Below are 12381 nucleotides of genomic sequence, written 5' to 3' on the forward strand. Positions count from 1 at the left end.
TTGCCTTCTGGCTTGACTAATGGGCTGAGATCGAGGAACAACTATCGTGCTACTGGCTCTATAATAAATTAGCTATATAGATTTGCCCCTGACTATGTTACATGGGAAACTATACATAAAGTGGTTCGAATCAAAAGTTGCAATAATGAACATCATTAAAAAATTACAACATGGAAAATTTTCGCCTGACTTGGATGAGTTGAGTACCACAATTCTTGTGCTATGTAACATCAAGGAAGATTATCAGATAAGCTACTTCAGAAATAGACACATTCTAATTAGACTTTCTTTGAAAAAAGATTTCATAAATCTAACGTCGAAGGTTGCTTTCTACATCAAATGAAAGGATGGTTCATCTTATCAAATGAGACCATTGATTTATGACGACTCTAAGTTCCAACTTACTTTGTGCAAGGAATCACTTTTTTCTTTAGCATCTGTGGTTGGAACTCCTATACATGGCCATTATATATTAACAAATTAAAACTAAACCTAGTTGCGCTAAGGTTAAAGTCCTAGTCGATTTAATAGCAAATTAAATCTACCTAGCTAGTCTCATGTAAGGATGGATATTGAGGATATATGAAGCTACGGGAGCTATAAGGAGTAAATATCCAATATGCATGATTAATATTTACCTAAGATGTAAGGATGGATGGATATTAATACGAATGTCGGGTGATTCACCCTGAATTAGCAAGATGATACCAATAAGAATTTACAAGTAATCTGAGGGAAGACACAAATTAAGATAATGGTGATGGTGATGAGAAGAATAAAAAAAAAGCACCTTTCAAAATTCAAGAAAAAAGGAGGGAATTAATATGCATGCAACAAATTAAACACATGTCGCTGGATCATGCTTACAATTAGTGGAAAAAGAGTAGGATTGGAATGCATGCAGTTACAAACAAGAAAGGAAAAGGCAAAGTTGATAATCAAAATCCACTACAGAAGGACAAATTGTTGGGTTAGTAGCTTTATTTGGACTCTATCAATGAGGATGAGCTAGATCGAGAAGGATGGGGATGAAGAAATGATAAAAACAGCCACGACACAAGCGGGAACAAAGATCTACACAAAGGTACGATAGTCCTAAACAATCGTAACAACGGAGCAGGTTGTTACACAACTGCTAAATAATCATAATTGTAGCCAACTAGTTGTTATATATATGTTGAAACTTTGTTATGGAAGAGTTTTCCTATATTAAGGATAATGGGTACATTGTTTTATGCAAATTGCAAGTCATGAGTACTGTCGAACAAAATGCTAGCTAATTTTAGACATCAGTACTCTATTTTCATTGTTTTCGTTTGGACAAAATTTTTGTCTAAATTGTGATCTCATGAAAGCCAAACATCAAGTATTTTTGCCTGATAATTTTCATAGGTCAATTGTAACACTTTAAAATTTTGGATTAGATTTGAGATATTAAATTTCATTGCTTTCACTCGAGCTATGTTAAAACAAATATAAATATATGTAAAAGTTGTTATCTTATTATGTACAAGGTGTACAAAAATGTTGAAATTAAAAGGAATGAAAAATATCAAATTTAGATTGTCAAGAAACGACTGATATACAGACTGTACATGTGACACACGAACGGTCTGCATGTCCAATCATATGTGAGGTGTAGAAGGTTAGAAATTTTGAAATGTAACTAAAGAATGTTTTTAAATTTTTTAGGCATTTTAAGAAGAAATCAAAAATATATTGCAATCAAATTTTAATTTAAATCAATGTTGTTGAACAAAAGTGGTGTTATAATAAAACTCTCATATTTAGTCTCGTTACTCGTAGGTCTTCAACATGGGATAACAGACAATCTTAAACACTCAGGTTGTTACATTCTTTCTCCTTTAGGAATATTCATCCTCAAAATATGACAAGACATTAATCATCTACTTCTCAAACGAAGGTCTTGAGTATTCAAACTCATATAATCCTATCTTTTTAGAAGGTCTAATCAATTATTTAAAGATTATTTTATCAAATTGGAGGTTTACATGATCATATCAATCTAACTTATGGAGTTTCAGCCTCATTAACTTATGTTGTGCAGTTCATAAGCTCAAAGGAACACTTTTTATGGGGTTCTAGATTCCCCAAATTCATAATTAAGGCTAGGTTCATAATTCTATACTAGGCGATAAAATTTAACGGGATAGAATTGAAAATCATTCATAATTAACTTGCCCCGCATATTGTGTCATCAAAATAATAACCCCAGGTTTTAATGCGTAAAATCGTATGAAGAGCATACCTTTCCATTCTGGGAAAAATTAATGAACGGAAAAAAAAAATACCTCAAAGGAGAAAACCTCCAAGTCTTGGAAAAAATTTCCTCCAAAATTTTCTGGTAAAATATTTTATGTTATGACTAAGTTCCGAGAAAAACTACCTTAAAAATGTTAGTTATTATTTTTCGACCTTCGCTATAGCGAATCTTCGAAATTTCGTTGCCTTCAGTATGATGAAGCCTTCCTTCACTACAACGATCTGGCTATTGCAAAGAAAGTATTCGCTATAGCGAACAACTAACAAAACTTCACACTCGATTTTTCATTTATAGATTTGTACCAACTCTTAACCTACGGGGACCTATACAAGGTTATTATAGTTCTAAATAACCATAACGACGGAACAAGTCCTTACACATCTGTTGAATAATCTTAATTGTAGTCAAATAGTTGTTATCTATTGGATCTTTGTTGAGAGAGAGTTTTCCTGTATTGAGGATAATAGGTAACGTTGTTTTATGCATATTGTCATATTTTTGTTGATAAAACAATAAAGTTATGAGTGTCGTGACAACTCTTTTTTAGGATTTTAGAAAGAGAAGAGTCGCCTCCTAACAAATCAAAGGAGCGTTAGGAAAGCATTTTACACTAAACTACCAAATAAATTAATTTTAAAAGAGTTTGCGAAATCATAGATCGGGTAAGGATTCAAGTTACCTCAAAAACAAGGTGTTAGGCACCTTGGGCCATTGTAGTTATTTGGATCTAATTTTATTTTAATAAAAGGCTACGGGCCATAAATTTCAATTAAAAAAAAAAAGAAAAAAAAAGGTCCACAAATGTGGGTCCCTTCCTGATCTTGCGAATTATGTGGGGATTAGGCGATAAAACAAAAGGCTACTAATTTGTTAAGCTAAGAAAAGACATTATCATAGAAAACATTATTCTTAATTTTAAGAATAGCAAATAAACTAAGCATGAATCAATTATTATTTAATTAATACACATACAAAGCCAATATAGCCACAAGGTTTCATGAATTCAATCAAGCAAAGCAAGATATTCGACCACCAAATACATAAACAAGATACTTGCAATAGTAAAAATAAAAGAAGGAGAGACTGATCTGATCGCTTCCAATAAAATGCTTAAAAAGGAAAAGCTAATCCAAAATTAAAAACTAAAATAAGGATACGGAGAAAAAGAACATAAGAAATAACATGCTTGCTTCCAAATCGAATGCTTAAAGTATATTGTGCAACATAAAAATTTAAATACATCGACAATACATAAAGTTAAAATTGAGAGGAGGGGGGAGGGGTCAGAATATGACAAAGGTTGAAAACGGGCCCAATAAGATGTTACTCCCTTTGTTTCATTTTTTTTATGATAAGACTCTTTTAAACGCCTTAAAATAAGAAGAAAATAATTCTTAAAGAAATTATATATATATTGGCATTAAGATTATATAAAAGTATATGGATAATTTAGCATAATAATGAAAGTTGTCAAGTCTTTGAAAATTTTAAAATGGTGACATATAAAATTGAAAAAGATGGGAGTAACGAGTACTTTATTTTTATAAAGTTATATATGTGTTGCATACAAAAAACCGACTATAGCCTGTTTTTTTTCATCATTTCCTAAAAGGTCAACATGTACCTGGCCTTGCTTGGAGAGACAATTCCCTTTAAGCTCTGCTTCCCGCATTGACTCCTCCACTTGCCATGGTTGAACTCAAAGTGGTGTACATGTAAAAAGTATTTAAAGAAGTGAGAATATGTATGTCCTTAAAGTTTAATTAATTAAAAGTAAAAAAATAAAAATATTAAAGTAAGAAATGCATTCATATAAATAGACTAACGAGACACTATAGTAAAATAAGATTATGATAGTTAACGAAAACATACATTGGGTGATTATTCAATCAAAGTTTATTAATTATCTTAGTACTCCCTCCGTCCCTATTTAGTTGTCCACTTTAGAAATGACACACATATTAAGGCAACAATGATTAGCATAGTGAAGTTACAATTTTGCCCTTATTAATTATGATTCCAAAATAAATTTATTCAAGATAACTAATCAATGTTGGGAGAAATTTAAATTTTCAAGAAGTTTAAATGAGGGTATAATAGGAATTTTTTTTTGTCCTTTCTTGATTTGTCAAAATGAACAAGTAAATAGGGATATCTAAAAGAGGAAATATGGACAAGTAAATAGGGACGGAGGGAGTACTATTTTTTTGGCATGTCTTGAACGTGCTTTGTGAAATGGGAATCTTATTGAAGATAGTGTACTAATCAATTTTTACTATATTAAAGTTAGTGAATCGCTGCAACTTGAAATTGATACAAAAGTTTTTCACTTTAAACAGTTGGCCAGTATTGATGACATTCAAAAATGTAAAAGGCTTCATCGAAAGTACTTAGCATAAATACATAATTACAAAATCAATAATATCATCAAACAAAAATAAATGTAATTTGAAGAAGGATAGAGTGTACACAGATCATATCCGTATCTCTTAGATATAAATAAATTATTTCCAATTAACACCAAATTTATAATAAAGCATACTCCAACAAATAGGAAAAAGAAAATTTGGGTAAATGAGAATTGTAGCTATTACAAAATAATAAAAACACATGATTAAGAATTAAAATCAATCTAGCAGTTTTGCTATGACACAAATGCCCCACACAAATAAAAAGCATGTATGAATAATTGAATAGAGAGTTACACATTATTTAGATAATCCAATAAAGTTGCTAGAGAAATTTATATGATGACAGAAAATATACTCGGCTTACAATAAGTTCTTTGCTATCAAAACTAACAAAACTAAGATAGTATGTAAATATGTAAATACAAGTGAAATCAAATCGAAAATATGATTATAACTAGACTTGCATGATAGTAATTGAACTTTGAAAATGATTACTTATAAGTATATAAGGGTGAATAAATACAAAGAGAGTAATAAAAAATCTACCATTAACTACTTTATTTATGAATTTCATAGTAATAGAAATACATGTCATATCGAGATAGAATTTGAAATTTGCCATCCTCTTGCCTAGCAGGCAAAGATTTACCTCCACGAAAAGGTTGATTCATTCAGATTGACATGAGAGTCCAATTACATTGCCAGAATCCATGTTGTATATTTGAAGATGTTGACCTCCTTACTTCTCTCATGTTATACTTCTCTTCCTGCCGAGCCCCTTTTCTCCTCAATCCACGGAGACAAAATGTAGAACTGATGTCAATAATTCATTACAGTCCGCAAGTAACAAATGATACAATGATAATTATGCAATATAATGACAAAGAATAAAGCATATTACATATATTTTTAGCACAAAAGTAGACAACGATGACTTCAAAAATATTTTGGCCTCGCAAATAAAAGACGCTCGTAAAAAGATGAAAATGAAGGATAAAATTGGGTGTCAATAATTATATTTTCATTGGGATAAAACTTCACACATTTTTGTCTGAATTGTTGTTTTATGAAAGCCAAATATATATAGTAATTTTGCTCGTAATTTTGGAATGACTTACTAAGGTCAACTATAACACTTCAAAATTTGGATTAGATTTGAGTCATTAAATTTCATTGCTTTGGCTCGAGCTATGCTAATGCAAATGTAAATAGATGTAAAAGTTGATATCTTATCGTGTACAAGGTGTACAAAAAGATTGAGATTAAAGAGAATTTAAAATATCAAATTTAGATCGTCGAGGTACGACAAATATATGGACTTTAAATGTGACACGCGGATGGTCTGCATGTCCAATCATATGTGAGGTTTAGAAGGTTATAAATTTTTGAAGTGGAGCTAAAAAAAAATTCATAAATTTTTGAGGCATTTTAGGAAGAAATTAAACATATATTGCTATCAAATTTTAATTTAAATCGGATGTTGTTTAACAAAAGTGATATTATAATAAAATTCTCATATTTAGGCTCGTTACTCGTAAGTCTTCAACATGAGACAACGGACAATTTTAAACACCTAGTGTGTTACATCCTTTTTCCTTAGGATCACTCATCCTCGAAATATGACAACACATTAATCTACTTTCTTAAATGAAGGTATTGGGTATTCAAACTTATATAATTCTACCTTTTTAGAAGGTCTAATCATTTATGTAAAGACTATTTTATTAAATCGAAGGTTTGCATGATAATATCAATCTCATTCATAAAGCTTCAACTCCATTTATTTCTCTTGAGTAGTTCATATGCTCAAAAAATCAATTTTTATGGGGTTTCTAGGTTCCTCAAATTCATAATTAAGGCTAGGTTTATAATTCTACACTAGTAGACAAAGTTTAACGGACTAAAATTTAAAATTGTTATAATTAACCTACCACACATGTTTGTGCCATCACAATAATAATCCTTGTAAAATCCTATGAAGAGCATACCTTTCAATTCAGGGAGGACATCAAATTATGGAAGGAACAAATGAAGGAAAAACACTTACCTCAAGAGAGAAAATCCCCAAGTCTTAGAAAAATTCCTCTAGGGCTCTCTGGTAAAATATTTTACGTTATGACTAAGTCCGAACAAAAACTAACTTAAAAACGCGAGTTACTGTTTTCCGACCTTCACTATAGCGAAGCTTCACTACCGTTGCTATGATAAAGCATTCCTTTGTTATAGCGATCTCGCTATTAAAAGGAAGTGTTCGCTATAGCGAAGCACGTACTAGTTGAATTTCACACTTGATTTTCCATTTCAAGATTTTGCCAACTCTTAACCCACGTAGATCTACCAACCCTTAACCCACAGAGATCTACACAAGGGTACTATTGCCCTAAACAATCATAATAATGGGACAAGTCGTTACATATTTGCTAAATAATCTTTAATTGTAGTCAAATAGTTGTTATCTGCTGGAACTTTGTTGAAGGAGAGTTTTCCTGTATTGAGGATAATGAGTACATTGTTTTATAAAAATTGCAATATTTTTGTTGATAAAACAACAAAGTCATGAGTGTCAAACAAAATGTTAGCTAGTTTTGGACATCTGGTTTCATTATTTTCATTTGGACAAAACTTCACACACTTTTATCTGAATTGTGATCTTATGAAAGCCAAACATCAAATATTTTTGCCCCAATAATTGGTATGGCCTACCAAGGTCAACTGTAACACTTCAAAAATTTGGATTAAATTTGAGTCATTAAATTTCATTGCTTTGACTCGAGCTATGTTAAAGCATATGTGAATATTTGTAAAAGTTGATATCTAAACATGTACAAAGTGTGCAAAAAGGTTGAATTTTTATTTTTTTAAAAAGGAAGTAAAAATATCAAATTTAGATCGATCGTCAAGGTACGACAGATATACAGATTGTGCATGTGAAATGGGAACAGTCTACATGTCCAATCATATGTGAGGTTTAGAAGGTTAGAAATTTTGAAGTGAAACTACAGAATTTTCATAAATTTTTAGGCATTTTAGGAAGAAATTAAACATATATTGCTATCAAATTTTAATTTAAATCAAATGTTGTTGAACAAAAGTAGTGTTATAATAAAATTCTCATATTTAGACTCATTACTCGTAAGTTTTCAACAGGGACAACAACCAATCTTAAACACCCGGGATGTTACATCATTTCCCCCTTAGGTACATTCATTCTTGAAATATGACGACACATTAATCATCTTCTTTCTCAAACGAAGGTCTTGAGTATTCAAACTCACATAATTCTACCTTTTTAGAAGGTCTAATCAATTATTTAAAGACAATTTTATCAAATCGAAAGTTTGCATGATCATAACAAAGTTGCAAAGTTTCGCTAAAACGAAGGTCGAAAAATAGTTACTCACGTTTTTATGTTAGTTTTCGTTCGTACTTGGTTATAATGTTAAATATTTGACCAGAGAACCCCAGAGGAGATTTTTTCAAGACTTGGGGTTTTTCTCTCTTGAGGTGAGTATTTTACGTTCATTCATTTCTTCCATAATTCAGTTTCCTCCCAGAATTGAAAGGTATGTCCTTCATAGGATTTTATGCATTGAAACCTAAGGTTATTATTTTGATGGCACAAGTGGGACAGGTTAATTATGAATGATTTCAATTCTAGTTCGTTAAATTTTGTCTTCTAGTATAGAATTATGAACCTAGCGTTAATTATGAATTTGGGGAACCTAAAACCCCCATAAAATTGATTCTTTGAGCATATGAACAGCTCAACAAAAGTTAATGAGGTTGAAATGACAATCTCATTATTACAAAGAAAGTGTCCGCTATAGTGAAACACTAGCAGATTTTCATACTCGATTTTCCATTTCCAGATTCTACCAACTCTTGACCCACGGAGATCTACACAAGGGTACTATAGCCCTAAACAACTATAATGACGGAACATGTCATTACACATCTGCTGAATAATCTTAATTGTGACATCTTTTTTTCACTTAATATGAATCACCAAAGAGTTTTCCTTGTCATATTTTTGTTGATAAAACAACAAAGCCATGATTGTCGGACAACAATGTTAGCTAGTTTTGGTCATCATTCTGTTTTCATTTGGACAAAACTTCACACCATACCAGACCTGTTTTACTGCTATGAACTCTACAAAGTTTTGATGTGATGATAGGGGTAAGGTGCTGATTTTTTAAGCTTTTGTTGTTGCCAGAACTATGTAGTATGGTTCAACAACTGCCTTGATCGAAATATTGGGGCTTTATGGAAAATCTCTTATTTTCTGAATAGGTAGACCTAAAAGGTTTATGAGAGTCATTCAGGGAGGATATGGGATGGTTATGAAAAGGGCAAAGTAGACAGCAAATCAATTTATAGTCTTGGTTTTATTTGAAAAATTCATGTCCAAACTTCTTGCTTGACTAATATTTGCACAACTAAACCCTGCATAACTAATACCCGCATAAGTAATACCTGCATAACTAAACCCTACATAAGTAATACCTGCATAACTAAACCCTACATAAGCAATACCTACATAACTGATACCCACATAACTAAATCCTACATAAGTAATACATGCATAACTAAACCCCTACATAAGCAATACATGCATAACTAAATCCTACATAAGTAATACCTACATAACTGATACCCACATAACTCTATCCAGCTACCAAATGACTATGGAAAGATCGAAGCAATGAAAGCAGAGTGGTTGCTACTAGTAATGTCTTGTCATTGCAAACAAATACAGGCAGATGGTCATGTTAGTTTGCAACAACACATGGCTGCTTCCATATTATCATACACGATATAGGACAGGCTTAAAGAAGTTGTAGTAACTTAAGCTATTCAAGAATCCAATGGTCTATTAAGAATTAATGGGATGGTGGGTTAAAGAATGTACATTTTGGGATAGAATTTTTGTTCTGGATAGTGATCAAACATCATCAGCATCACTTCCTGCAACATGAGTTTCATGACTGGCCCAGTAATGGTTTCCATCAGGGCCAGAAATCTTAAACCTGTTGAGGTATAAAAGAAAGTACCTCAGTGAGGAGTTATGATATGTTCCTAACTCAATTCTAAAGAATAAAGTAATCAACTGACCTCTCAAGCACTGATTTTCCTTCTTTGTATTTTTGGCTCTTCTCATGGGCAGTCTCCTGAAAATAATTGTTACATTAGGAACAACTAGAAATACTAGCTGCCAAACGACAATTTCTAGCATTTTATCACTCCATACTCACATATTTCCATCCAACAATTGACCCACAACAGACGCAGAAAATGTCTGCCACAGTGTGCATACCAGTCATCATCATTCTGTTTTCTATCTCGCCAGAAGTGACATTCACCCTGTCAAAAGAAAAAAAGGGCGTATAGAATATGCAGAACTACAAAGTGCATTATCTGTTTGAATGCTTCCGCTAAATGATAAAATGAAATGAAGAGATTTGAGAAGAGCAGAACTCTTGAACAGGAAAGCAATCAAGTTGAGCATAATATATGTATTTCAGCCATGTAACTATCGTGATGTTGCTACCAATTGTAAAATAACCCAAGTCAAGTAAGAATTTATTCTATATATTGATGTGTTAATATTTGTACTCCTGCAAAATACACTTAAAAGTACATGATATAATAGTCTGGAAAAATCCCCACTAGGTTCTATAGTGATTCCAACAGATCAAATTCTGGTGCTAATTTTTAGTCAATGACACAAATGTATGAAGATACACATATACAATACCATGTCATTAACAAACTAAACCTACAAGGTATATCCTACCTTGTTCACAACTTTTCATGTGCACTCAAATATTCTATAGGTTGGTTGTGACCTTCCATAGTGATAATGACTCGGAGCTAATATCAAAATCAAAGATCCTGAAAGCAATGTGACCAACGTAGAGTACGAGGTTCAAAGAAAAGCCAAATATTTTGCACATACTCCAATTGCATTCAACTTTTGAAAAACAATCTTTTTTCATTTCAAAGCATGAATGTTTTGGCTAACTACTACCAATATGAATTCTTCAGTACTTCATCCTTTTTCACTTTCTAGTTTAACAGTGCCCTCCACACCACACCAGTAAAAGAAGGGGTGGGAAATCAAATAAGGAGGATTTATATGGTAGCTTTTTTCATCCTTCTGTACCGGAGGTATGGATAAGCTTGCCCTTAGTAATAAGTAATAACATTGTTAATCAAACCAAGCTACAAATAACTCATGTCCCATCAATGCCAAGAAAATCTTAACAACAATCAGAGGAAATAAATGGTAATGCCTTTCATACTCTAACAAGAATAAAACCAACAGAAGTTGTAAGTTGCACTTGTGATTTTCATGCTGCAAGTATAAAGATTAAACATGTGAAAATGTCACAAACATTTCTGATGATTGAATGTGCAGAATCAAAGAGACTTACACCTTACTGAAGAGATACGCCTTCCCATGTTTGCAGTGGAAAGACTGAAGGAAAGATCAGAAGGAAAACATAAGAGTCCGATAACCTCACGACTCAGAATGACTACATACATTATTTAGGGGCTGAAACAAGAATGTAACATAAACTTCAATATAATTAATTGCAGAATCAACATTTCATTCCATTCAAAAGCATTTAAATTGTCTAAGAAACAGTAGTTTCAAACCTCCAACACTTGAAAATGTGCTCGGATTTTATGCTATAGAAGTCATATGGAATTCTTCATAGAAAGTCATGAATGCACATTACAATGAAATTAAGCAAAATAAAGTAACCACACAAGCACCAAATTGATGAAAATGTAGAAAATAGATCAGTCCCAAGACCTGATCAATGGACTGGGCATAACAATAATAGTTTGAAATATTGAAGCCACTAGCACACAGACATGGAACAAATGGAACAGAAAAGATGGAGGAAAACCTTGGAAACAATGTTTTCAGAAAGGGCAAGATGAGTTCCACAGTGCTTGCAGCTGTAGATCTTGCCTTCAAGAGTCAACACAAATAATCTCCCCATCAAAGATTTTTAAGATCACAAGAAAATTGAAGAACGAAAATGGAAAAGGAGTTATCCAAAAAGGGGTAATAGTTTTTGTTTCGGCTGGAAGATAGTAAGTAACGTCAAGAAAGGGAAAGGATTCAATGTGTGAGGGAGTCTTTGAATAATTTAATGCTACTTGCTTTTTTTTCTTTTTAATCCATTTAAAATATGGAAAAGATAAAAAATATTCTTAAATTAGGTGAAATGAGTAAAAATGTTATATTATTTATGAACAAAATTACCCGTGTAGTTAATACTTTAGTATAAATATCCTTGTCGTTGATAATTTGGTCCAAAAATATCTTATAGTTACTAAATGGGTCAAAAATGTCATTTTTCGAATAAATATGTTTTTTTTTTCTTTTTAAACACATTTTGTTCCTAATAAATGTTTTGTTAAAGAACTTTATTCTTGTTTTCTTTCTTTTACAATCACTTTAAATAATAAGAATGTAGGAAATATTTTTTTCTTCTTAATCTTATTTTATCAATTAAAATAGAATAACTCTGTGTGCTCTTTTAACGGATAAAATATGTCATATTTATAATATCATAGTAAATACACGATTAATTTTTATTTATATAAGGAAACAATTATAATAAGATAGGATTTTTTTTTATGTTTTTCCGAATTGAAGTAGGATAA

The 12381-nt window shown here is 31.7% G+C and overlaps 1 protein-coding gene across 1 annotated transcript; it reads right to left on the minus strand.

The window, feature by feature from the left end:
* Positions 1-9415: 9415 nt before the first annotated feature.
* Positions 9416-11843, minus strand: LOC125808470 (protein yippee-like). The gene is made up of 5 exons (XM_049488174.1): positions 11616-11843; positions 11133-11176; positions 9951-10059; positions 9811-9866; positions 9416-9725 (listed from the first exon to the last, which is right to left on the minus strand). The coding sequence occupies exons 1-5, from the start codon at positions 11709-11711 to the stop codon at positions 9641-9643; spliced, it is 390 nt and encodes a 129-aa protein (XP_049344131.1). The 5' UTR covers positions 11712-11843; the 3' UTR covers positions 9416-9640.
* Positions 11844-12381: the final 538 nt, after the last annotated feature.

The sequence above is a fragment of the Solanum verrucosum genome, unplaced genomic scaffold (assembly GCF_900185275.1).
Source record: "Solanum verrucosum unplaced genomic scaffold, falcon-dt-bn FXZP01000112.1, whole genome shotgun sequence".
NCBI lineage: Eukaryota > Viridiplantae > Streptophyta > Magnoliopsida > Solanales > Solanaceae > Solanum > Solanum verrucosum.

Excerpts from the sequence above, each read along its gene's own strand:
- LOC125808470 (XM_049488174.1), bottom strand. The coding sequence starts at position 11,711 with ATGGGGAGATTATTTGTGTTGACTCTTGAAGGCAAGATCTACAGCTGC. Across the intron at positions 10,060-11,132 it reads GCGTATCTCTTCAGTAAGGT|GGTGAATGTCACTTCTGGCG; the intron begins GTAAGTCTCTTT and ends TTCTTTTGACAG. Across the intron at positions 9,867-9,950 it reads CAATTGTTGGATGGAAATAT|GAGACTGCCCATGAGAAGAG; the intron begins GTGAGTATGGAG and ends AATTATTTTCAG.